At 44.9% G+C, this 24,421-nt stretch overlaps 2 protein-coding genes across 6 annotated transcripts; one reads left to right on the forward strand and one right to left on the reverse strand.

Annotated features, from left to right (window-relative positions):
* Nucleotides 1-33: 33 nt before the first annotated feature.
* Nucleotides 34-10,013, forward strand: OARD1 (O-acyl-ADP-ribose deacylase 1). 4 transcript variants are annotated; one of them, XM_048826768.2, is made up of 6 exons: nt 34-121; nt 2,188-2,256; nt 4,074-4,218; nt 5,703-5,761; nt 6,861-6,973; nt 9,348-10,013. In XM_048826768.2, the coding sequence occupies exons 2-6, from the start codon at nt 2,221-2,223 to the stop codon at nt 9,448-9,450; spliced, it is 456 nt and encodes a 151-aa protein (XP_048682725.1). In that variant the 5' UTR covers nt 34-121; nt 2,188-2,220; the 3' UTR covers nt 9,451-10,013. The 4 variants fall into 4 exon arrangements, with proteins under 4 accessions (XP_048682725.1, XP_048682724.1, XP_048682723.1 ...); XM_048826767.2 differs by having other exon boundaries at nt 114-202; XM_048826766.2 differs by lacking the exon at nt 34-121 and adding an exon at nt 209-337.
* Nucleotides 10,014-12,375: 2,362 nt separating this feature from the next.
* Nucleotides 12,376-21,613, reverse strand: APOBEC2 (apolipoprotein B mRNA editing enzyme catalytic subunit 2). Of its 2 annotated transcripts, none has more exons than XR_007353459.2 (3): nt 21,207-21,613; nt 12,998-13,708; nt 12,376-12,600 (listed from the first exon to the last, which is right to left on the reverse strand). XR_007353459.2 is itself a non-coding variant. In XM_048826761.2 (3 exons), exons 1-2 carry the CDS (start codon nt 21,329-21,331, stop codon nt 13,171-13,173), a joined length of 663 nt encoding a protein of 220 aa, XP_048682718.1. In that variant the 5' UTR covers nt 21,332-21,609; the 3' UTR covers nt 12,376-12,600; nt 13,160-13,170. The 2 variants fall into 2 exon arrangements, 1 of the variants encoding a protein (XP_048682718.1); XM_048826761.2 differs by having other exon boundaries at nt 13,160-13,708; nt 21,207-21,609.
* Between the last annotated feature and the right edge of the window lie 2,808 nt (nt 21,614-24,421).

Here is a 24,421-nt window from a genome sequence, read left to right on the forward strand (position 1 = left end):
TAGACGAAGCTCTTACGCGTGCGCTAAAAAAACACGTTGCCGCTAGTCGAGGCCGCCAATAAAGCGCACGCGCGGACAGAGGCCTCCTCCTTAGGTCTTCTGCGCATGAGCACATTGGCCGGTAAGTCCTGCTCTGCTCTCCACCGCCGAATGTTCTGGGCTGTTACCATAGAGAGGGTGCTCCGCCACTCAGCCTAGATAGGTAAATGGATGGAGGTTGCCATCTTTGATGTCCCACTAGACTGTACCAATGCGGGGGGGGGGGGGGGCTGTTTAGGAACTGGGTTTACCCACGTCGTGGCCTGTCGTTTGGGCTCAACTTGCAGAGGCGTGTCAGGTGCTGGCGGGGGTCCCGCGGGGGCCGCGTTGAGGGGGCTCTGTGGTGGGGCCCGCGCAGGGGGTAACTAGGGGTTGTCCCTGGTGGCCCGTCGAGGGACCCTCGGGGGGGGGGGGGCGCGCTGTGGAGGGCCGGCCGCGTGGGCTCCCTCCCCTGGCCGGGGGAGGGGGCGGGGGGGGGCTGTGGAGGGCCGGCCGCGTGGGCTCCCTCCCCTGGCCGGGGGAGGGGGCGGGGGGGGGCTGTGGAGGGCCGGCCGCGTGGGCTCCCTCCCCTGGCCGGGGGAGGGGGCGGGGGGGGGCTCTGGAGGGCCGGCCGCGTGGGCTCCCTCCCCTGGCCGGGGGAGGGGGCGGGGGGGGGGCTGTGGAGGGCCGGCCGCGTGGGCTCCCTCCCCTGGCCGGGGGAGGGGGCGGGGGGGGGCTCTGGAGGGCCGGCCGCGTGGGCTCCCTCCCCTGGCCGGGGGAGGGGGCGGGGGGGGGCTGTGGAGGGCCGGCCGCGTGGGCTCCCCCAACCCTCCCTACCCCGGGGTGGGGCAGCAGCTGTCGAGGAACTCCCTCCCCCAGTGGCTCTAGGCCGGCTCCTTTGGCTTTGGCAAGCCCTGCGGTGGGCCTTGAGCATGGCATTGTGTGCGAGACTCTGCCTGCTCCCCAGCCCCAGCAGCCTGGAACCCCGGGGGTCCTTGTACCTTGAGCCTGCGTGATGCAGGCTGGTTTTCGGGGGTGGGGGGGCGTTTTTCCCTCTGCTTGCTTCTGCCTCGTGGGCACACCCCCTGGGGGAGGTTTGCTTCTTGTCCTGGTCTCCCATATGTCGTCCAGCTTAGTTCTGGTTTCAGAGGAACAGCCGTGTTAGTCTGTATTCGCAAAAAGAACAGGAGGACTTGTGGCACCTTAGAGACGAACCAATTTATTTGAGCGTGAGGTTTCGTGAGCTACAGCTCACTTCATCGGATGCATACCGTGGAAACTGCAGCAGACTTTATATACACACAGAGAATATGAAACAATACCTCCTCCCACCCCACTGTCCTGCTGGTAATAGCTTATCTAAAGTGATCATCAGGTTGGGCCATTTCCAGCACAAATCCAGGTTTTCTCATCCTCCACCCCCCCACACAAATTCACTCTCCTGCTGGTGATAGCCCATCCAAAGTGACAACTCTCTACACAATGTGCATGATAATCAAGTTGGGCCATTTCCTGCACAAATCCAGGTTCTCTCACCCCCCTCCCAAAAACCACACACACAAACTCGCTATCCTGCTGGTAATAGCTCATCCAAAGTGACCACTCTCCCTACAATATGACAGGTTTCAGAGTAACAGCCGTGTTAGTCTGTATTCGCAAAAAGAAAAGGAGTACTTGTGGCACCTAGAGACTAACCAAAAAAGCTGTAGCTCACGAAAGCTCATGCTCAAATAAATTGGTTAGTCTCTAAGGTGCCACAAGTACTCCTTTTCTTCTCCCTACAATGTGCATGATAATCAAGGTGGGCCATTTCCAGCACAAATCCAGCAGGAGAGTGAATTTGTGGGGGGGGGTGGAGGGTGAGAAAACCTGGATTTGTGCTGGAAATGGCCCAACTTGATGATCACTTTAGATAAGCTATTACCAGCAGGACAGTGGGGTGGGAGGAGGTATTGTTTCATATTCTCTGTGTGTATATAAAGTCTGCTGCAGTTTCCACGGTATGCATCCGATGAAGTGAGCTGTAGCTCACGAAAGCTCATGCTCAAATAAATTGGTTAGTCTCTAAGGTGCCACAAGTACTCCTTTTCTTTCAGCTTAGTTCTGTATACTTATCGCTCATCTTGAAAGGCTTAATAATCATGTTTCTTTTCTTTAACCTTCTTGCAGCAGACGAAATCCTGGAAATAGCCTCACGTTGGCATGGCCAGTCCCCCCTCCAGGGATCGGGCAGACAGAGTATGTAGAAAACTAACTGTTTAATGCAGGTTCCTGCTATTAAATACCCCTGGTTTTAGTGACAGTTTCGTCCTAATAAAGTTTTCCAATTGGCATATGCTCTAGAGTTGTGACATAAGAATATTTGGTTCTGGGGCATGGCTATTTTTGGGAAGTGGCAGTCTGACTACATCAGTGGTTACCAAACAGTAGATCGTGATCGACTGGTCGATCGTGGAGCCTCTGACAGACAATCGCAATCTCCAGCTGCTAAAAGTCTGGTGGCGCAGTTGGGCTAAGGCAGGCTTCCTGCCTGCCCTGGCCCCACACCGCTCCTGGAAGCGGCCAGCACGCCTCTGCGGCCCCAGGTGGAAGTGCGGGGGACAGGGGTTTTTGTGTGCTGCTCCTGCCTGTAGGCACTGCCTCTGCAGCTCCCACTGACCACAGTTCCCTGTTCCCAGCCAATGGGAGCTGTGGGGGCAGTGCCAGCAGGCAGGGGTAGCATGCAGACCCAGGTATGCCCCTCCAGGGTCCATAGGGGCGTGCTGGCGGCTTCTGGGAGCGGTGTGGGGTCAGGGCTGGCAGGGAGCCTACTTTAGCTCCACTGAGTCGCCCAACGTAAGTGCCACCCAGTGTGAGCCTGCACGCCTCCCTCACTCCAACCCCCACTCCCTCCCATAGCCAGCACCCTGTATCCCCTCCTGTACCCCAACACTCTGCCCTAGCCCTGAGTCCCCCTCCTGCACCCAAGCTCCCTCCTAGAACCCTCATCCCTTCCTGCACCCCAATCCCCTGCCCAACCCAGAGCTCCCTCCTGCACCCAAGCTCCCTCCCAGAGCTTGAACCCCTCACCCCCTCCTGCACTCCAAACCCTGCCCCAGGCTCAGCCCAGAGAGCCCTCTGACACTCCAAACCCCTCAGTCCCAGTCCAGAGCCTGCCCCCACGCCCCAACCTCCTGCCCCAGCCTAGTGAAAGTGAGTGAGGGTGGGGGAGAGTGAGTGATGGAGGGAGGGGGGATGGATTGAGCAGGACGGGGCCTTGGGAAAGGGGCGGGGTAGATCCTAGGTTGCACTTAAATTCAAAAAGTGATTGCTTAAGTGATCTTTTGCTTAAAAACGTTGGGGACCACTAGACTACATTAAGGAAATTTGCACTGGTTTAACTATACACATGTGATTAAACTGGTGCAGACGGTTACTACAGACGTGCAACAAAAAGCGGTTCTCAAACTGTGGGGCTCAGACTTCGGCTTTGACACACACACATCCTCCGAAACCCAACCCCACCCCACCCACCGCCCAGGGCTGAAGCCCTTTGTCTTTGGCCCCACCACCACCCCGGGCAGCGGGGCTCAGGCTTCGCTCCCCTCTCCTAGAGTCATGTAGTAATTTTTGTTGTCAAAAGGGTGGGTCACCCCACCTTATTCAGCAACAAAAGGGGGTCGCAGTGCAAAGAAATTTGAGAACCCCTGTGCTACATCAACCCAAAGCACAGTTTAGCCTAATGCTGTTTACTTTAATAAATTACTGAATTAAGCTGCCCCATTCAATATGTTTGCACTAATTCAACCATACCAGTCCAGTTTTCTTTAATTTAGACTGGTTTTTCATAAAAATGAACTGATCGCACATCATGTAGGTTTTGCAAATGATGTGTAGGAAAGGCTATGCAGCACTTAGCTAATCATTCATTCATTCATTTGTAAACACTCTCAGTCGAGTCCCCTATCCACTGTACCAACCTGCCTGGGTTAACTTTTTTTTCTTTTGTGATTCTGCACATTGAAGATGGGCCAAAGTTTATTTCTCTCATTCAGCTCCTATTTGTTCTTTTTCAGATCAAGTACATAAAAGGGGACCTTTTTACCTGCCCCAGAAGGGATTCATTGGCTCACTGCATCAGTGAGGACTGTCGCATGGGCGCAGGGATAGCTGTCCTATTTAAGAAAAAGTTTGGTGGCATACAGGAGCTATTGGATCAGCGTAAGTGATATATGTGGGGAGGGGAGGCCACGTGCAGGCCCGAATCTCTAGTAGTTGTAAAAAGAAGAAAAGGAGTACTTGTGGCACCTTAGAGACTAACCAATTTATTTGAGCATGAGCTTTCGTGAGCTACAGCTCACTTCAGAAGTGAGCTGTAGCTCACGAAAGCTCATGCTCAAATAAATTGGTTAGTCTCTAAGGTGCCACAAGTACTCCTTTTCTTTTTGCGAATACAGACTAACACGGCTGTTACTCTGAAACTAGTAGTTGTTAGAAGAAGGAGCTGCAACTGTAGCACTGTAACGTAGATACTTTCTACAGCGATGGAAGCGGGATTTCTGTCACTATACCTAATCCACCTCTCCAAGAGGTAGACCCGAAGGCGCTGGGCGTTAGGCCGACCTAATTATGGGGCTCAGAGATGTATGTTTTTCACACCCAGAATGACATAGCTAGTAAATCTAAATTTTTAGTGTAGACTAGACTTTAGACCCTGACCTTCCAAGCTAAAGCATGTGGATGGACCCCTATATGTGTGACTTCAGGATGCCGATATCACCATATGTGGAGTGACTTGCATGATCAGGGCCTGAATTTACATCTTTTGAAGAATTATTTTTGTGTTTAATGAGACATTTATAATGTCTCTGGATGTAGATTGTCCCAGGTGCAGCTTCTGGGTGTGTCATGCAGAGAGGGCAAACTTTGTATTACTGTTGCTAGGGGTTGTGAGGACACTGAACTTAATTAGATACGATAAAATCTTAGGCCTCAATTCGGTAAACACTTACACACATGCTTTAACTTTAAGCGTTCATTGACTTAAGAGGACTACTCGTATGCACAAAGTTAAGTATGGGTAAATGATTGCAGGATTGGGCTTAGGTGCCAAATGCGTTTGTAGGATTTACTGATCAGTTATTTAATTTTTCCAAAGCCAAGCAACTGCTGGTATAAAGCCTATTTATATGCAAAATGGAGGGAGGGTTTTCTTTCCTCAGCCACTTTTGAATTTAAAGGGACCCCATTCGGTTAAAATCTAATGAGATTAAAAAGTGAAGGTGGGTTTTTTGGTTTTTTTTTTTTTTTTTTGAAAAGCGGCTTCAGCCATTATGTCTACTCCTGAGTCATCCTGTTAATGTTTATGATTTAGCAATCAGTTTGCCATGTTTTTCCTCTCCCCAGCTGCTTTATAAAAGATCTATACAACAATAGGAGAAACTGACCAATTAGCCAGGGAAAGTGGTGTAAGTGACTATACACACAGTTCTGTTCCATCCACAAAGTAAACAAGCTGAAAAATAAACACTTTTGTCTCTGATTACAATTACAATTATTTGTAAAAATAGGTTTGTTTTAGAAAATTCTTTATAACATATGTGAATTCATTTCTAATCTATTCAGCAGGAGTTGGGAGAATCAGCAGTGAATTGTAAAACTTTAAACAAAATGAATGTCAATGCTGTGTTTCACATTTGTTTCAGAGAAGAAGTCTGGAGAGGTGGCTGTTCTGAAAAGAGATGACAGATATATATATTACCTGGTAAGAGAGGGATGAGAGTCAGGCATTTATCATAACGGAGCCCCACCTTATTTGCATTGACTGGAAGAGAGGTTTTTCTCTAGATTCTCAACAGACATCTCAGCCTTTTAAATAAAGAGTCAGATTATGAGGACAAGCCGAGCTAGATTTTTCTTTCAGAACTAAACTCAGTGCAGCTTCCTAACAACAAGTAATTGAAGTACATTTTAATAGTACATTTCATTTGTGGAAGTTACTGTCTGACAGTTGTTCAGTAGCCTTTATGTGCAATGTTGAGGTGTGCTGGCAGGGTAGTGGGGAGATTCTTGTGCTGTTGCCCTCCTGCAGTTCAGTGTTTGGATGGCTCAGTCTCAGGAATGTTGATCTGGTCGCCTTCATAATTTGCTTTAAAATATAAGAGCATACAAATGCACATGCATTTTGATATTTTTTTTAGTTCACTGAACTAACTCCTAAAATTTACTTTCTAAATCCTGGGTTGTGATTTCTCCACCTTCTCTCTCTCAAACTATTGGTAATACCCATTGACACATCTCCTGCTGGTGGCCTGAAAACTGGGCCCTTGGTTGTTACTTGTGCTGAAAAAGCCTCTCTAGCATGCTCCAATAGGAAGAGTCTGCTTTTCCACTCCCTGCTTGAAGTGTGCTGTTTATGCTTTAAACAGTTTGTTTGAAACAGGAGCTGCTTGTTTTGGTTTTTTTCAACAACTTCCCTGAAAGTATCATTATTCAAAATATAGGTCAACTGCATGAGACAGATGTAAGCATAACCCCAGCATTTGGTAATGAGAGAGATTGCTTTTTATCTTTGGACAGGAAAATTTTGCAGGAAAAGTGTTTTTCTCCAAACCAGATTATTGCCTTTTAGAAATGCAGCATTTAGTGTCCTGACCTGCTGTGTCATGTGCTATAAATTGCGTCTAAATGTCTACATGGAAATGGTTGTACATCTTATTTTGAAATAAGTAGTTGAGTCCAGTCACCATATACTAAGAGGTAGTTGATTAGTAAATTGTGGCCTGGATTTTGGTAGAGTTAAGGAGAAAATAGCTTGTACTATTGTTGCTAATGCACTATTGAACTTTTTAATTTGTACACAGATTACGAAGAAGAAAGTCTCCCACAAACCAACATATGAGAATATGCAAAAGAGTTTAGAAGCCATGAAAACTCACTGTTTGAACAATGGGGTTACTGACATTTCCATGCCTAGGTAAGGGAATCAGATACTAAAAGTAAACATTTCATTGTCCCTTGGGCAGAATGGATATTTTAGGAAGCGACCATTTACTATGAAATAGTCACATGCCCACTCTTAATATTGTTATATTCTGTTGGGGTTGTACAGCTGAAATCTGATCACCAATGAAGTGAGTTCTGTGGCCAGCAAATAGGCCTAGTTATTTCCACGTTTTTGACTGCATTAAGTTAATGTCAGATAAATTTAGTTACTGCTATGTAAATTGTAGCTGCTTGAAATTGCTGAAATATCACAAGTTGCAACATAATGGAGAATGGGTCACCACACCTTATTCAGCAACATAATATTGAATGCCTGTATGTGTCTAGCTGGGAACCAATCCCATCGTTAATTTAAAACAAGCCTGGGACTGAACTAGGATGGAGAGAAAGGAGCTTATTTCACCTTTAATTAGGGCCCAATTCTTCTGCAGACAGAATTTACACTAATTTAGTGGTTTTTGTTTGTGAAGGCTGCAGGACAATGTACAGAGATTCCAAGATCTTTTACGGGAATCTGGAACTTTGTCCCATTTCTTACTTCTGCAGTGTGTAGAGACTGCTGGAGAACACTTTCCCTTTGGGACAGCATATGCTGTATTTACGTTCTTTAGGTAAATTAAGATATAATGGAGAATGTGAATTTGTAGTATTCTGAAGCAGAGCATCTATAACTTACAGAAGTGCTGAATCCTATTGAGGAAATGCTTGATAAGTCTAGGTCTCCAAACAGATTATCACTGCATGTTTGGTCTTGTGACTTACTCAGATTGCTGGCTCACCAGTAATTGTATTCATAACTTACCTCTTATCCTTCCTTTTAGCACCAAATTTGCTGCTTTTTCACACCGGTCTTGTGAAATCTTACTTTCAAAGGGACCTTAAAATCATAGTTACATAGACAAGGTCCTAGGCAGTAATTTACTCTGTTTAGTTAACCTTTGTACAGCATTTTGAAGATGTGCAGTACTCAGGAACTGTTGTGTGTTGTTACTGCTTTGTTCATGTTTTTTAAGTTGGCTGTCCCACAGAGAAATGCATGAAACAGGTCATCAGATTCCTTCTCAATAAGGACAATTGCAAAGTGATCCTTCCTAAGTGGAGTAATCAGTTGCACACATACAAAATGGGCAATGATTGCCTAGGAAGGAGTACTGCGGAAAGAGATTGGGGGGGTATTAGTGGACCACAAGCCAGTCAACAGTGTAACGTTGTTGCAGAAAAAGTTATCATTCTGGGATGTTTTAGCAGGAGTGATGTAAGCAAGACACGAGAAGTAATTCTTCAGCTCTACCCCGTGCTGATTAGGCCTCAACTGGAGTATTGTGTCCAGTTCTAGGCGCCACATTTCAGGAAAGATGTGGACAAATTGGAGAAAGTCCAGAGCAACAAAAATGATTAAAAGTCTAGAAAACATGACCTCTGAGAGAAGATGGAAAAACTGTGGTTTGTTTAGTCTGGAAAAGAGAAGACTGAGAGGGGACATAACAGTTTTCAAGTACATAAAAGGTTGTTACAAGGAGGAGGGAGAAAAATTGTTCTTAACCTCTGAGGATAGGACAAGAAGCAATGGGCTTAAATTGCAGCAGGGATGTTTAGGTTGGACATTAGGAAAAACTTCCTAACTGTCAGGGTGCTTAAGCACTGAAATAAATTGCCTAGGGAAGTTGTGGAATCTCCATCATTGGGGATTTTTAAGAGCCGGTTAGACCAACACCTGTCAGGGATGGTCTAGATAATACTTAGTCCTGCCATGAGTGCAGGGGGCTGGACTAGAGGACCTCTCGAGGTCCCTTCCAGTCCTATGATTCTCAGCCCATGTGAGAGAAGTATTTGGTTAGTTTTTTTTCTCACTTTACTTGGGCAAGTGAGTTGTAACTGGAGTAATTTCACTTTCATATTCATAGATTTTAATAAGAGACCATTACATCAGCTAGCCTAACCTGCTGTATAACATAGGCCAAAAGAATGTCACCCAGTTATCCATCTGTTGTGCCCAATAACTTGTTTGACTAAAGCCTATCTTCCAGAAAGGCATCCAGGCTTGCCTGGAAGCCATGAAGAGATGGAAAATGCACCACTTCCCTTGGAATTTTATTCCAATGAATGATCACTGTCACTTGATTTTATTTTTTAAATGCCTTATTTCTAACTCCAACTTCTGTGGTTTTAACTTCTGTTGGTTTTTGCTATGCCTTAAAAAGTACCCAGTATTTTCCCCTTGAGAAGGTACTTACACCCTCGAATCAAGTCCTTTCTCAATCTTTTTGTGCACTTGTTTGTGAGCTTTACAACATACTCTGTCAGAAACAGCTCATCACAGCCACTTTGGTGTCTTTATTTTCCAGGATCGGATGTGGACTTGACCGTCTGGAATGGGATAAGGTTTCAGCGCTACTTGAGGAAGTGTTTGAGGACACGGACATTAAGATCACAGTTTATGCTCTCTGAACAAAGAGGCCTTATGGAGATGATCGTTGATTTCCCTTGCTGTAGATTCAGGTGGCTTGGGAATTGATTTAGAGAAAAAGCTGTGTGTGAAGTAGAGCCCATCTCCTCTTCTTTGGGGAATAATTTACCATTTGGTTTTTCCCAATGGCAGGCAGTTGCTTCCAGAGAACCGGCTAGTTTGGAATGTGTTGATCAGAGTTCCAGAAGTGAACTATCTAGTATAAACCTTCAGGGTTACAGATATCCCTCAGGGATCCTCGCCTGTGAGTCACATAGCCAACCACCAGATGTCACTGTTCCTCCACCCTTCAGAATACCCATCTGCTCGTAAAGAACTCTTTTTCTTGTGGTGCTAGTTTGTGCATGTGGAAGTTTGAGCTAGTTTGGCACTTTTTAAAATATTCCAGATCTTTGAATTTAAGAGTTATCTGTATCTGTTTAGCGTGTTGTTTCAGAATAATTAAGTGAATAGTTTAAAACAGTACAGTGTTCAAATCAGACATGCAGATTTCTTGTGTTCTTTGAGTTATTAAAAATTAAAGTATTATCTTTTCAAAACATAAGTGAGGTTTCATGCTTTTATCAGGAGTGTCTCTCTTAAGCGTCATGCTATCACATCTCAAGTATGTACCTTTTTAACTCTTGCTGTTGAACCAGAGTGCAACCCCTATGTAAACCCAACTACACCTCTACTCCGATATAATGTTGTCCTCGGGAGCCAAAAAATCTTACTGCGTTATAGGTGAAACCCCGTTATATCGAACTTGCTTTGATCCATGGAGCGCGCAGCCCTGCCTCCCCGAAGCGCTGCTTTACCGCGTTATATCCGAATTCGTGTTATATCGGGTCGCGTTATATCGGGGGAGAGGTTTATGTTTACATTTCTCTCTGCCTTCTGTAGGAAGGCTGAACTTCTCAAGGGAACATTAGTGTATGGGGCAAAGATTCCTAGGAAGTTCATTTTGCCCCACATAGTACAAGTATCAGCATGCAAGTGTTCTGAGAGAGACCACATATGAATGGGCTAGGATGAAATAAAGTGGGCGTAGTATTAAATGCATGTATAGGTTTTCACCTTTACTTTTCATCTAAGGTATTTATAGACTGCTAGTCATTGTGGGGTCTAAGTGCCGTTCTGTTTCCACATCTGGCATTGCTAAACAGCAATGAACAAAGCATTAATATCATATTGAATCTAGCAGGCCAGCAAAAAGTAGTCCATTACTTTGTCGTGGTCAGTAAACTTCAGCTGGAACATCATTTCCCCCATCCTTACAATAACTTATCAGGTCTCTTTCTGCAGCATTTGGTTCAAAGGTTATAATTCTGCTGATTTTAGAACCTTATACTGAAGTGCTCTACCATATACTCTTAGTACTTGTATATGTTTTACTTCTGATCCTAATTGATTTATTTTTAGGATGCCCATTACTATAGTAACTGAGTGCCGGAGTAGGAATTCCAGCATAAAGTAGAATCCGTAATAGAGATCTTTTTATCCATGTAATATGTGGAAACCCTTCTCTGTTCAGAAGCTACTAACAGCTTGTGTTGTGTGGGATTCTTTACATAATTGATGGAGCTCTGCAAATCCCCTTCTCTAATCTTTAAAGATGTTACTCTCCTCCTTTTCAGTTGAAAATGATTGAATCTTTGCAGATCATGAATGTCACTCTTTAATTGGCTAGAGGGGTCGCAACTGGGTGATTCTGTCCTTCCACTCTTGCGTGTATTTGTAACACGTTAAAAAACAAAGCCCACATGATTTGTTGACTGCCCTTTTGTCCCTTGTAGAGTTGTTTTGGGTATAGAATTGCTGTAGCCAAACACGGAAATAACTTTAAAGGATTGAGTTTGACAAATAGAAGCTTGGAATATTAGAGCTGTAAACATGCATAAATATGTACCAAAAATATGTGCATGGATTTAGGTTTTTTGTATCTTATTTATATTGTCTAAATCTGGTAACAAACACAAACAAACAGTAAATCATTAGCAACTATTTTTGTCTGCTCTGCACACTGCTGGTTTCTTATCGCTATTCATGTCCTTTGTATTGAAGGCTTTGGCGAGGGTTTGGTGCCCGTGGGACACTGACATGTAAAACTGTTGGCCATACTTGTCTTTTCCACCTCTTACCCTCCTATGGTCTGCTGTCCCTTTTGATATTGCTTGGTGCTGGTGATACAAAAACCACGGTGAGTCAGAAATTTAGCTGGAAGTGTGAACCCCATCTGATTCAGCATCTTGGCTGACCAGCCTCCCTATGAGCTTTCTACCCATTCTGTGTAGACTTTAACTGGGAAGTCACATGCTCACATTTTTCTCTGTTCCCCTCACACTCATGCTGGCTCTTGAAATTTCTTTGTACCTGGGAATTCCCTCTTCCTATTGCACTGTACTTTTTCAAGTGTGAAACATTTCATGGGTGGGTTGTAAGGCCATGGTTCTTCCCCATCAGATTAAATGTAGTAGCCCCTGTATGGAGAAGGGGATGGGGGTGGAATCACAGCTGCTGTGAGTTTCTGCAGGGGCCACCAATTTATTTAACTCCTTTGCCCTTCCCAATTTTGTAGCATGAGCATCTCATAGGCCAAGGGGAGAAGATAAATACTTGAGGCATTCAGAATGTCACCAGAAGACTCCAGCATATTGCCTGTAACAGTCTAGAACCCCCACAGTGAGCTTTGGATTATCTATACATGGTGGAAAATGAATATTTTTTTCTATAGACCTATGTGTTTGTCTTTGAAAAAGGTCCTTGGGCATTTATAAGACATACGCTTGTTCAATACATTTATCGAACTTGAGGCTTGGATCTAAAGTGGGGGGGGTTATGCTAAAGCTGCCCCTGCTCTCTCTCCTGCCAATCCACTGAAGTCCACTGCATTCATATTGTTAAGCAAAGCACATAGCCTTCTCCTGTCCTGCTAACAAAGACAGTGCAAGTTTATTTTAAAAATAAAAAACAAAATGCCTAAATGCTACATGGTAAATGTAGTCCGAGTCCATCAGGGCCATGTCTGCTAAAGGTTTTTGTTGCATTCTGCCTGATTCAAAGCAGCTCTGAAAAGCTGAAGGCGTGTCCCAGATGTCCAAATCTGTCATGCCTCTCTCTCCACTGGGTGACAGATCTCTTACAAGCTGGCCCTGGAGAGATGAGAGAGAGAGACACGTTACCAGCTTCCGATGTTTCAGGGCTTTGTTGCTCAAAATTAGTTATGCACTCTTCAAGCTTTGTGTGTGGTGGAAGGGATGACATACTATAATAGTGCCCTCCTCTGATATTTTTCTAGGGGACTAGAACCTCTTTCCAGTTCCGTTAGATGTGCAAACATCACCCATCTAGAAAAGAGTGGTACATTCTTGCTATATCTAATGACCCTCCCCTTTGTTTCCTAATGAAAAGTGATTTGGGGCAGAGGGGTGAAATTCCGAGAGGTACTGACAAGTCCCTGCGAGGGAGAGAGCTCAGTAGGCCTCTACATGCCCTATGGTGGGGACAATCACACTAATGGATTGCTAGCTGCAGTGGGTAAGGTACTACCTAGGCGAAGTTCATGATGCTCATGTACTGTCAGACCGAGGGGGAGCTGGAGTCACAGATGGCAGTGACAGTACCCTGAAAAGCCTCTTTCTGCCTTAAGATGTGACACGAGTCTGTCTGCCATTAAAGCAGGAAGCTAAATGAGCAAACTGAAATCCTCACGGTCATGGGTGTCAGTGCAGAACCTCTGATAACTTCTCTTCGTAATACAGGAAGTTCTCTTGGATGTCCTCCCAGGGCTCGAAGGCCTTTGCCTCTCCTTCTTCCTGCTCTGCAAAGTTCTGCCAGATATACTCAAAGTCTTGAGGCTTCATAATCTTCAATTTGCATCCAGATGCCTTCAGCTTCTTCAGGGCGGCCTGCATCTCTGGCTCCTCCCACATGAAGAGGCGGCTTACCAGGATGGAGAGGCGTAGGTTCTTGTTCTTCTGCAGTACCTGGGCTATCCGGTCAGCACAGGGCGCACAGGGGCTGGAGGAGACATACCAGGTGACGTTGTAGCGCAGGTTGGGATCGCATGTGGGCAAGATGTTGTTGAAGAAAGCATCTTCGGCATGGGCTGCTGCATGCTCATCTTCCAGATACCCCCGAAAGCTCCCCGGCTCTTTGCCTTGGATCTCCACAACGTAACATAGGAAGGTCTTGTTCCTGCCTGAGCTGTATTCTACGTTCCTGAACTGGAATTTGAAAAAGAAGGCGGGGAAGCGCTCCCTATGGAGAGGGGGAGAGCAAGAGAAATGCCTCAGTGTTAGAACATACCCTATAATAACGCAAAACCTTTAAACAGCAACTCTCAACCAAAGCTCTCGACAAATGTTAGTCAAGCTGCACGCCCGACCTGCCGCTCTCAGAGTGGAAATAGAAGTACCATGTTTTACAGATGGGGAAAACAAGTCAAAGAACTTGTGACTTGTCCAAGGCTCCCAACCAGTCAGTAGCAGAACTGGAATGAAGAATTAGGACACTGGACAGGAACTCGGAAATCTTGGGTTCAGTTCCTCAGCTCACCCACAGACTTCCTGTGTGGTCTTGGGCAACTCACTTAATACCCTGTGCCTTGGTTCTTCACCTGCAAACTAGGGGCTATATCTCCTGTCTCACCTGAGTGCTGTAAGGATGAAAAATTAATTGTTGTGAGGTGCTCAGACAGTCTATAGTCATCAAGGCCATATAAGTACATAGATAGGAATAGAACCTTGGGGTTGTGGCTCCCCGTCCCATGTTGTCTCTGCCTGGCTTCTTTGGGTTGTGTGTGACGCATCCGTCCACCCTGCAAATCTCGGTATATTCTCTATTAGAGTATTTCAAGACCAGTCAGCACAAGGAGTGACTTTCTTGAAGCTACTTCGGTGTGTTATTTGAATGTTTCTTTTTTTATTGCTGCAGGAAGCAGGAAAATGACTTCCCTGGGTACAGGTCTGCTAGAGCACTTCAGATCTGAGCTGCACACCTGCCATTCCAATGTGAAGCCCCTCCACAGCTCTGCCAGTGCCCTTTAATGGTAGCCTACAGTACCCTTACAGTCCAGAACTCTGGTCTGTTAACTCTTCTCCATCTTGACTGACTTTCTTCTGAACAGAGGCAGATGACTGGCTAGTATTAGCATATAAATGGCAAGCTTCTGCACACACTGATGCAAGCGTACTTCAGTCCTGGCGGTTAGCCTGCTGTTCTAGTTCTGGTCCTCTAACGTCAACTGTGCTGTGGTTTTGTTGAATGTGGATATAGGAGACTAAATCTAGCCCTGGTATAAATAGGTGCGTCTCCCCCTGAAGTCATTGTGAACTGTTCCTCCCCCGGTTTCCAAATATATTTAATCTCAGTGATTTGTCACCGCTGAGATGAATTTGCTTGTGGTCGTTTTCCAGAAGAGGATGTTCTCTGGAATTGTTTGGGGGAGTTATATTTAGTTCCCTAAAATGCTGTAGCCCTGGTACCTCTGACACTCCCCATTTAAGAGGGGAGGGATGACATTCAAGATGTGACCATGATCTCCTGATTTGGACCCCATTTTGCTAAGGGCTTACATACACCTAGTCAAATGACAGCCCAAACCCTGAATATTTTATAATATAACTTAAAGTTCTAGGACTGCAGTTCAAATACTCTGCTTCGCATTTCCAAACGGTGCTGCTCCATGGGTGCTAGCCACAGTGGAAACTCTGCTATATACCGGCTGCAGGGGATTAGGGCACTGTGTTCTCTAATCCTCCTCAGAGCCAGTCTGCGCAACACAGTGGTTAAAATGGTGGTGGTCGCCAATGAGGCGTCTGTTGCAATCGCTGGTGGTACTGCCTCAGTGTGAAGAAAAATAGTAAGGTAGACAAGGCCTCTCCATTTTGACTGAGGAGCAAACAATTCCTCCTGTGTGGAAGATGCTTTGGTGACAGGGCAGTCATAGAGGATTATAAATATAGTACTGTCAAATAGTACGAGGCCAAGCACAAACTGGAAAATATAGAACAGGCAGAGATTTGATTCTAGTATTGAAAACCGCTGAATATATTTTCATTCAAAATATGAGTAAAAAGGAAGAACACTTGGGTCCAGTGCCCCTTGGAGTCAATGGAAGGGCTTCTGCTGACTTCAGTAGACTTTGAATTATGCCTTCATTGCCTATTTTCGTGTGTAATCAAAAAGAAAGGGCCAAAAGGATCAAGGGCTTGTCTAGACGAGGGAAATTTGCATTGATGCGGTTATACCAGTTCAGACATCTAATGTAGATACGCTGCCCAAATGTAAGTTCTGTTGTGCCCTCGTGCAATGTGTCTGCATTAGGAGTTTTCACTAATGCATATCATTGCAAATTTCCCTAATCTAAGCAAGCCCCAACAGACCAAGCAAAGTGACCTTCAAAATTCCTCCTCTTGACAGTACTTTCTCCTTCTTTCCCCCTATGAAGATTTAAAGGTACCTCATTAAGAGCCTAACCCTGTTCCTTTGTAAGTGAACTGCAAAACTCCCACTGATTTCATTAGGAGCAGGATCAGACCATAGTGCTTCCCTCACATGGACTGGGTGAAAGTCCTACTCTCTCATTCCTTGAGTCTAAAAAATTTACATTTGTCTGGTAATAGCAAACTTCATGACTTTACCTCTGAGATAATTAGTGACTCCTTTTAAAAATCAAAAGGTTCCACCCAGCACAAGCCATCCTCCCCTTGTTTCAAAGGTTTGCAAAGCAACAAGACATTATTTTAGAAGAAATTAACATATTTATTTAAAAATTTAACAGATATAATAGTTACATACAAATTCATCCCTGATATAATTCCGTTGACTTCAGTGAAGTTACAGCAGGGGTGAATGTCTCTCTATCTTTTAATGAGTCATTTAATCTGTGAGGGCCAGATCCAAAAGCTCTTAAAGTCAATACAAAGACTCCTATTGACTTCAGAGTGCATTAAATTGGGCCCTCCAACCAGACCTTACATAAAATCTCTTCCCTATCATGTACTAGGCGGGCTGGGATTACCTGGGATGTTAAACCAAATCTGTTTTCCTAGCTATGTGGAATATACACTAGATCACTTTATTTCCAGTAAAGAAGCCTGTAAACAAACCTCGAGAGACTATCAAAGATTGTTCATGGCTGGCTGAGATCTTGGAAATCGAAACCCTTGCTCATTATGGGTGCGGAGAGTACTAATTCTTGAAAAGGGGCTTAAACCAATCTCAGTCAGAGCAGTGTGAATATTCCAGCACAAGTATGTCATCTAAACATCTGTAGTGGGAGAACTTAAATCCTTGTTACAGGACTTGTAGTCCCTGTTCTCAGCAAGAGTTGTCTTTGACTCTATGGCTGTGATATCTATTAGCAAGTGATTCAGCAGGAAAAGAGAAAACCACATGTACCATAAGATTGCACACACTTTGGACCTCTGCCAGTGCATGGTCTGACCTTTGAGCATTTCAGACATGTATAATAGTAGGTAATTATGATACTTTGCATTTCTATAGCATCATTCATCTGAGGAGGTTACAGCACTCTACAAACAATTCGTTAAGCCTCACAATACATCTCTGAAGTAGCTAAGTAAAGGGGCCAAATAGTAAAGTGACTGGTTCTCAGGAGACTTGGGTTCTAGTTCTAGCCCTGATATTAAGTTGCTGTGTGACAAGGAACAAGTTATTAAACCTCTCTAGGCATCAGTTTCTCCGTGTGTAAAATGAGGATGATCCTATGTATCCATTTTTGAATGAAAGGTGTTGTATAAATGTTATGCCGAACCAACCAATAGAACCCAGGAGCTATGGTCTCTGGTTATATAGGGCCTACACAAAAGCAATGTTTCATGCTTCCTTCACTGGCTCTGTAGCAGCCATTCAGTAACAAAACTGTGTGGGGCTCACTGATGACAATGGCACAAGGATTCTCTACTGGACCCATCCTGCTCTGTCATGACTGGAGCCTACCACAACCAAGGAAAAGGGGAAGGATTTGCCACTGCCTGTCTGTGCTAGGGATTCTCATTTTCTTCCCAGAGGAATGTAGTGTAAATTAATGTATCAGTTTGAATCCCATGAAGTTGTTACAGCCAGCTGAATCTCGCTGTAACATTGAGAAAAGGATTTTAATGTTCTTAAGTGTAAAGAGCGAATCAGGTTGCCAGCCCCATTTGCAAAGCACAGACTTCTTGGGGCTGTAGGGCAGCAGCATCAAGCACTTGGCAAGGGTCATAAAATGTCCCTAATCCAAGGTTGACAACTGACATGCTTGAACTGTACACAGTGTAATTGAGCACACATGCTGGGGCATTTGGAGTTGTAAATTCTCTCATTAGCCAGATAACTGGCGCTCTCTGCTGAAATTTTATAAATAACTAGAAAATCCAAACGGGGATCACATCCAACAAAGGCACAAAGAAAGAGATTCCCATCTGCAGTCCCAGGACTTCCAAATACAATATCTTAAACATTAGGGTAAATTTGCTGGATTTTTCAGTTTCTTCTTGAGAGTCCTCTGTGATCTCCCTGTTTTCTTCCTTTGCTTTACCACTTCTCACCCTTAGGAGCCCAGCACATCAATAATAATCCTAGGTAGCCATATCTCCTGCTGGACCTCATCGGACAGCAAAAGGTAGATCTTTGGGAGCAATCCTCAAATAGCACAGTGATTAGTAAGGCATAAATACCTTGGGTTTTATGGTCTGAGCTCAGTTCCTAGTGGACACACAGTTCCCCATCCACATCATAAAAGCCACCATAACAGCTGGCACCAATTATTCCATTTGTTGTCAGTCTCAGTACAGAGGCCAAGGAGTAAAGACCTTTGGTCTCATGATCTCACCCTGAGAGCTGGTCTCCAGAACAGAGATGAGACCCACTGGTTGGGGGGTGTTGGGGAAACTTTCTCCATTCTTGTCCAAAGTTTACCCCTCCTGTGGATAGTAATGGACAGAGGATAGTCTCCGAAGAAGGGCAATCCAGCTAGGGTTGCCAACCCTGAAGGACTGGCCTGGAGTCTCCCAGAATCGGCATCCATCTCCCGGTGACTATTGGAAGCAATCCAGGAGATTTTAATAGGATAGTTTAAGAAAATGACATTGTCATGTTGGGGGGAAAAAAAATCTCCCAGAATCTTCAGTCAGAGTTGGCAATCCTAAATCCACCACCTCTGACTGGACCTATGTAACAGCCATGCAATGTCACAGAAATAAAAAAGTACCTTTGAGGCCACAGGGCCAGATTCTGCCTTGTCACACACCACATGTAGTAAGTTCTCTAGTGCAAAATGGGTGTAAAGTGGAATGGTAGCATTGTACGCCCACTCAGCATTCACCTTATACTGGTGAATATCATGACACTTTGTAAGATTTTCAGAAGCACTTTGCATTGGCCCAACTCTGCTTTCATTGAATACAATGGTATTGACTTAAAAATCCTACCCAAGGGCAAGATGGTGGAGAATCGGGTCCCGAATGTGGCCCGCTATTTTTAAACCATCAAAAATGACAGAAGACTTTGTTTTCTGGTCTCACAATCTCTTTTAAAAATTATTCTCAGTTGAAATCCAGAGAGAAAAACAAGTATTAGAATTTAGGGACGGAGCAATTTAATGTAATTATTTATATCAGAATATCCATTATAGTCAGCAAAGTGACGAGTCAAAATGGCATCTTGTTACTCAACATGTTTGCTCGTTGTGTATCTTTGAATCACATCTGCTGATTTTTTGGACCAAAAGCTTTCACTCACTTTAGCCCTGTGTGGAGGCAACACAGAGAAGGGGGAGAGAGCCAGAGTATATCCTGCCTTATGCATCATCATCAGAATTGACAGCTGAGTTCTGATGGTAGAATCTTTCTTATTAGTGATGATATAACAGGGCAGAAAGGCCCCAGTTGGATTTTCAGTTCCCGGATTGAAGTCTGTGTTAAAGGCTGCTGGAAAATAATCACATTTTGGTTTATTAATTGAGCACGTAGGCTTGGCAACCTTGGGAGAGAATAAATACAGAGCTAGACCATAACATTTTTATAATGGCACTTTTCTGGTTAAGCCACACTTTAAATTATGTATGGTTGCATCTAGATAGTACAGTGCCAGGCATATTAGAAATGCTTAGGGATGGTAGATTAGACAGACAGATTTTCCTAGCCACGCTTTTCCCTCATATGTTATTAATGTATAATCATTTGTCCATTGATTAATCATCATTCCGTGCTTGTATTAGCTGTATGGTTTATTGTATTGGGATCTTATAAGGATCCTCTTGTAGGCTGTGATTTTTCAGAAGGGCTCAACACTCAAAACGTGAGCCAGATTTCCCATAGAGCTCATCACCCATTTAGACTCCTAAATAAGTGGCCAGATGTCTAAAAGACCCCCATGTCCAACATGCTGAGCTGTTTGGAAAATCTGGCCCTCAGGGTCACAGTGGGAGCTGCTGAGTCAGGGCTTAATTTGTACCAGGGCTGATCTTGGCTGTTCATAATCATGCTACCTCTGGGCTTTGCGGCATCAGTTATTAATATAAAGAAATGGCTTGAGCCCCGGCACCTCTTTCATTACAAATTAAGTGCTGTGCTGAGTACTTTTGAAAACTGACTGATGATCTGGTAGCTAAATGTGAGCGGGGCTCTTTCGACAGTCTGGCCCCAGGGATGGGTCCTGAGCCCGAGAAAATCTGACCCCTCATTTGAAAATCTAGCCCGTATGATCCATAGCGCGGGCAGAACACAGCAGTGGATATTTTTCAGGGCTGATTCTAAGGTCTCATTATTGGGGGAGCAAGTGGGTCTTCTGGGTCCCTATTTAAAAAACAAACAACCTTCCAGGAGTCATGGGGCTCATTAGACCCGTGGGAAATGGTAGATTTTAAGAGTTTAAAAAGTAAAATTTGGCAGCCGGGCCTGTATTTTGCTGTGATTTATAATTTATATAAAGGATGAAGGCTCTCCAATCTGTGGCTGTTCCACTGCTTAACGCTGGATAACTTTGTACGTATTTTGGCCTTTCTGACAATAATTTGGAGCCCTTTGAAGATTGTTTGGGGAGGGTGGGTGTTGGGGAAGCTTTCACCACTCTTGTCCAGAATCTACCACTCCTGTGGATACTAATGGACAGAGGATAGTCCCCAAGAAGGGCAATCCAGCACCTCTGTAACAGCCGTGCGACTCCACTAAAGTCAACAGTCTCCTTTGCTTGCCCCTCTCCACCCACCCCATTAGCTCTGGAGCCGGTATTTTTCCTAACCCAGCAACAGAGGAACTTGCAAACAAGACCCCTTCAAGAAATCAATATTTCTTCAAGGGCCCAATTCTTCCACCCTTACACCGAGTAGTACCTTACTTGACTAGTGATCCCACTGAAACCAGTGGGACTACTTGCATGTTAAGTGACTTGTCAGCATTGGCAAGAGAGAATTGGTAGAATCAGGCCCATAAATGTATCCAGTGAGTTACACGCTGATCAGAATCCACCCTACACTTAAAAAAGAAACTCTCTTCACCAAGCAACTTTACCCTAGCCACAGGTTCAGCTGTAGGAAGAATTGCAACCTGCACAATATAAAGAAAAGTTCAAAAAATCCCTTTCCTGACTTGCACTGGCCCCAGATTTCATCCTTAGTTAACCAACATTAAAACTTCAGGCAGAAACCTCACCCTGGACAGACTGTGTGAGAAGCTAAGTGGAAATGAGTCATCCTGGCTTTCTTTACTCACTGCCGCTTTAAAACTAAACTCTGTGCACTGAGCTCTCTTACCCTCTCACGATTTCAAAGGGCGGCAGTTTCTCCAGCTCCTTCTTCTTCTCCTCAGGCTTCTCTGCATTTTCAGGCTGCTCCTCACCATTCTGAGTGTCGCTGGGCTCCTCCTGGTTTTCAGCCATCCTCTCGGGTGCTGGTGCACTGGGTTCAGACCACAAGGAAAGAGAGGGAGCAATTTTTCGAGACCAGTGCAGGGAGCAGAGATGGGGGTGGGGGGTGGGGAAGAGAGTTGGGAGTTCCAGTCCTAGACGCAGTTGTTGGGAGCTAAATATGGAACAACGCTGCAGTGACAGTGACTGGATGGGGTGACAGAATGATCTGACAACTCTCAGATATCATCACCCGCCCTCGCTTTTGTGAAGGCCTTTTATCAATCTCCCTCGCTCCCCTTTTGCATTTAAAACAAAGTGACGAATTCACCATGGGCGGGTTAGGGCATGGATGGAAAACCCAGGAAGCAGAAGTCACCTATTTATCCACAGGCAGGACAGAAAATTGGCAGGCTGCAGGACTGGCCTCTTTCCCTCCTGCCCTGAGTTGCCAGCATTCTATCATCCTTCCCTTGAGGAACCACTTCTAGAAGGAGCAAGAAGAATCCCTGATTTGTTTTATGTAAAGATCACCCTGGATAATGGATGGGGCTGAGCCACACTTCAATGCGGCCCCCTGCAGACATTACAGCTGGAGCCCTCCCAAGAGCCTGAAAATTACACCCTCTGCAAACCGTGCTTTTGTGGAGCGGGCACTGAAAGACGGGGATCCAACAGGGGCAAAATCTAGTCCCATCAAAGCCAATGGCACAATCCCCACTGATGTCAAAGGGTCCAGAATTTCAAGTCAAGTATTAAAGTGAGCCGTATACAGTTACACAGAGGAAATATTTGGGGTGTAGGGCTGGGCCAGTTTACACCAGCTCAGGATCTGGTCCTTGTTCCCTACATTTCTCTCTCCTTAGACTGTAAGCTGCTTGGGGCAGAGACCATTCCTTCTTGGATGCGTGGAAATCGCACTGCAAACAAATCATAAATAATTAAAAGACTTCTCAGTTATTCCTTGGTTTGTTTACACCACCTTCGCGAACACCGGATCAGTAATTGCATCGGGTGGAAGGCAGTCTAGAGACTGGAAGTGGGAGCCTATGGTGGGGTTGAGGATCAGGTTGGAGTTTGTGTGTGGGGCCAGGAGGTTGTACTGTAATAGATCAGGAGTAAGCAGCAGTGGGATTGGGAAGTGGGGTCTAGGACTGACATGTGCAGTATGTGTGAGGTAGAGTATGGGATTGTTCAGGAGAAGTTCTGAGGTGGTGTTTACTGTATTTTGCCTGAACCAGGTTAGCATGGAATCCAGCTATCCTAAAAAGACCACGTAGAATAGCATTAGGGGGTCTATAACGTTTTTATTGATACAAGTTTGGGATGTCTGTATTGCTCTGCAAAAGTGGGGAACCCAGGGCTTGTTTGGGTTTCTTGTAACCTCTAGAAAGGTTTGTTTTTTTCTGTTGAGGATGGCATGAAATGTTTCCAAATTTCACAAAAAAAATCTCATTCTGAATTTAAAGGGGAAATTTATGCAAATTCCAGGTGCTTCTCACTTAATTGAGCTTGAATACAGATTAATCTTTGAAAACAGTTCCTGACATGCCTCTAGGTTGAAAATAAATAAGAAGCATGTAGCTGCTGTGAATTCACATTTTACTCCTCCAGAGCCAGTTGGAAATCAAACCTCCAGCATCTTGACTGCTGTGCTAAAGGTCAAACCCATAATGACAGAGGTTCAGCCAACCAAACTATTAAATATTAGCTCTGTATTCAAGGAGTAAGTGCTGTAAATTTGGGGAGGATACACGGCATTCTGCATACATATCAAAGAGGCTGAATTTCTGCTTTCAGTGTAATCTTAATTCAACTTTAACCATGGTGTTGCATTCAGTGCCTCTGTAATTTTATGGTGCCCCACATCATGACGGATTTGGACCATTCACGCTTGTTCAAAGTTATTTTTTCTTATTGCACATTCTTCAGTTTTTGTCCCTTTACTAACAATGATCTTTCCTTTCTATAGCATCTCAAAGAATCCCAAGGGTCTTCCCAACTCCGCACAGGCTGCACCACTGAAATGCAGCTACTTCTGGGGCAGAGAACAGCAACCACCCTGCATTGCACCAACACTGTTTGCTGAAACTTAGTGAGTGGTAGTTGTTTATTTGATGACTGACACTTCTGGGGTGGATTGTATTGTGGCAACACGACACTAAGGGATTTGAGAAGTTCTGAGACAGTCTGTCCATGGGATATATATAATTTTTCCTATGCTTTTTTTTAAAGCTTGGAATACTTTCCTTGGCTAGAGGGTAGAGTATTGTTTTTCCTCTTGACTGGTAACTATGTTCAAATTCCAGATCCCTTGTCCAGTCATTCTCACCTTTGACATTTTGGGGAGAGATTTTGGGGATGGGAATCCTCAGCTGATGAGTGACTGCTCTTTCCTTTTCTCCTCCCACCCTCTAAAAAAAAAAAATCCCGTCCTCTCTTGTATCCCCCAACCCACTGCCTCTATTTCTGGGAGATCTCAACAGCTAGATTAATCATGGTGCCACTACTCTTGCAGTCTTTAGCTTTCACTGGCCCAGCCAAACTGCAAAGATCAATGCCAGCTCTCATCTAATCTCCGGAATGTGCCGCTGGGATTCTGGTTCCATCCAGCCTTTCCCCAGCTGCTGCGCAGTTCCATCTAGGGCAGTGCACTAAGTAGTCACAACCCCCACCCGTCTGTGCTTGGGCCAAATATGTAAAGGAATGCCAGAGAGATGCTGTCAGTCTGACATTTGCTTTAGAACTGTAGGGGGAAAAGCATCCATCGGTCTGGTCCAGGCTTTTTGACCAGTGGATAGCTCCCCAAAAGCGTGTGTGTGTATACGTGCGTATGGGTGCGTGCCTAGTGACTGCACATAGTAATGTCATGCTCAGCACAGTAATTTATTTTTCCTTCAGCTAGTCAAGAGAGGGAGACTTGGGCCTGGGTCCAGCAGATGTGCAGTTACTGTCATTACAGTCTAGAGGAACAGGGAACACTGCAGGTCAAGGAGGAGGCATGCACGCACGCAGAGCTGTGCGGGGTACAGGCCAGGACAGGGAATGGTTGCTGGACAGTTGTAAGCGGGGACACTAAGGTGACACCCAGTTCTGGATAGCAACTGGAGGTTTGATCCTTTT

Source organism: Caretta caretta, chromosome 21, assembly GCF_965140235.1.
Source record: "Caretta caretta isolate rCarCar2 chromosome 21, rCarCar1.hap1, whole genome shotgun sequence".
Taxonomy (NCBI): Eukaryota; Metazoa; Chordata; order Testudines; family Cheloniidae; genus Caretta; species Caretta caretta.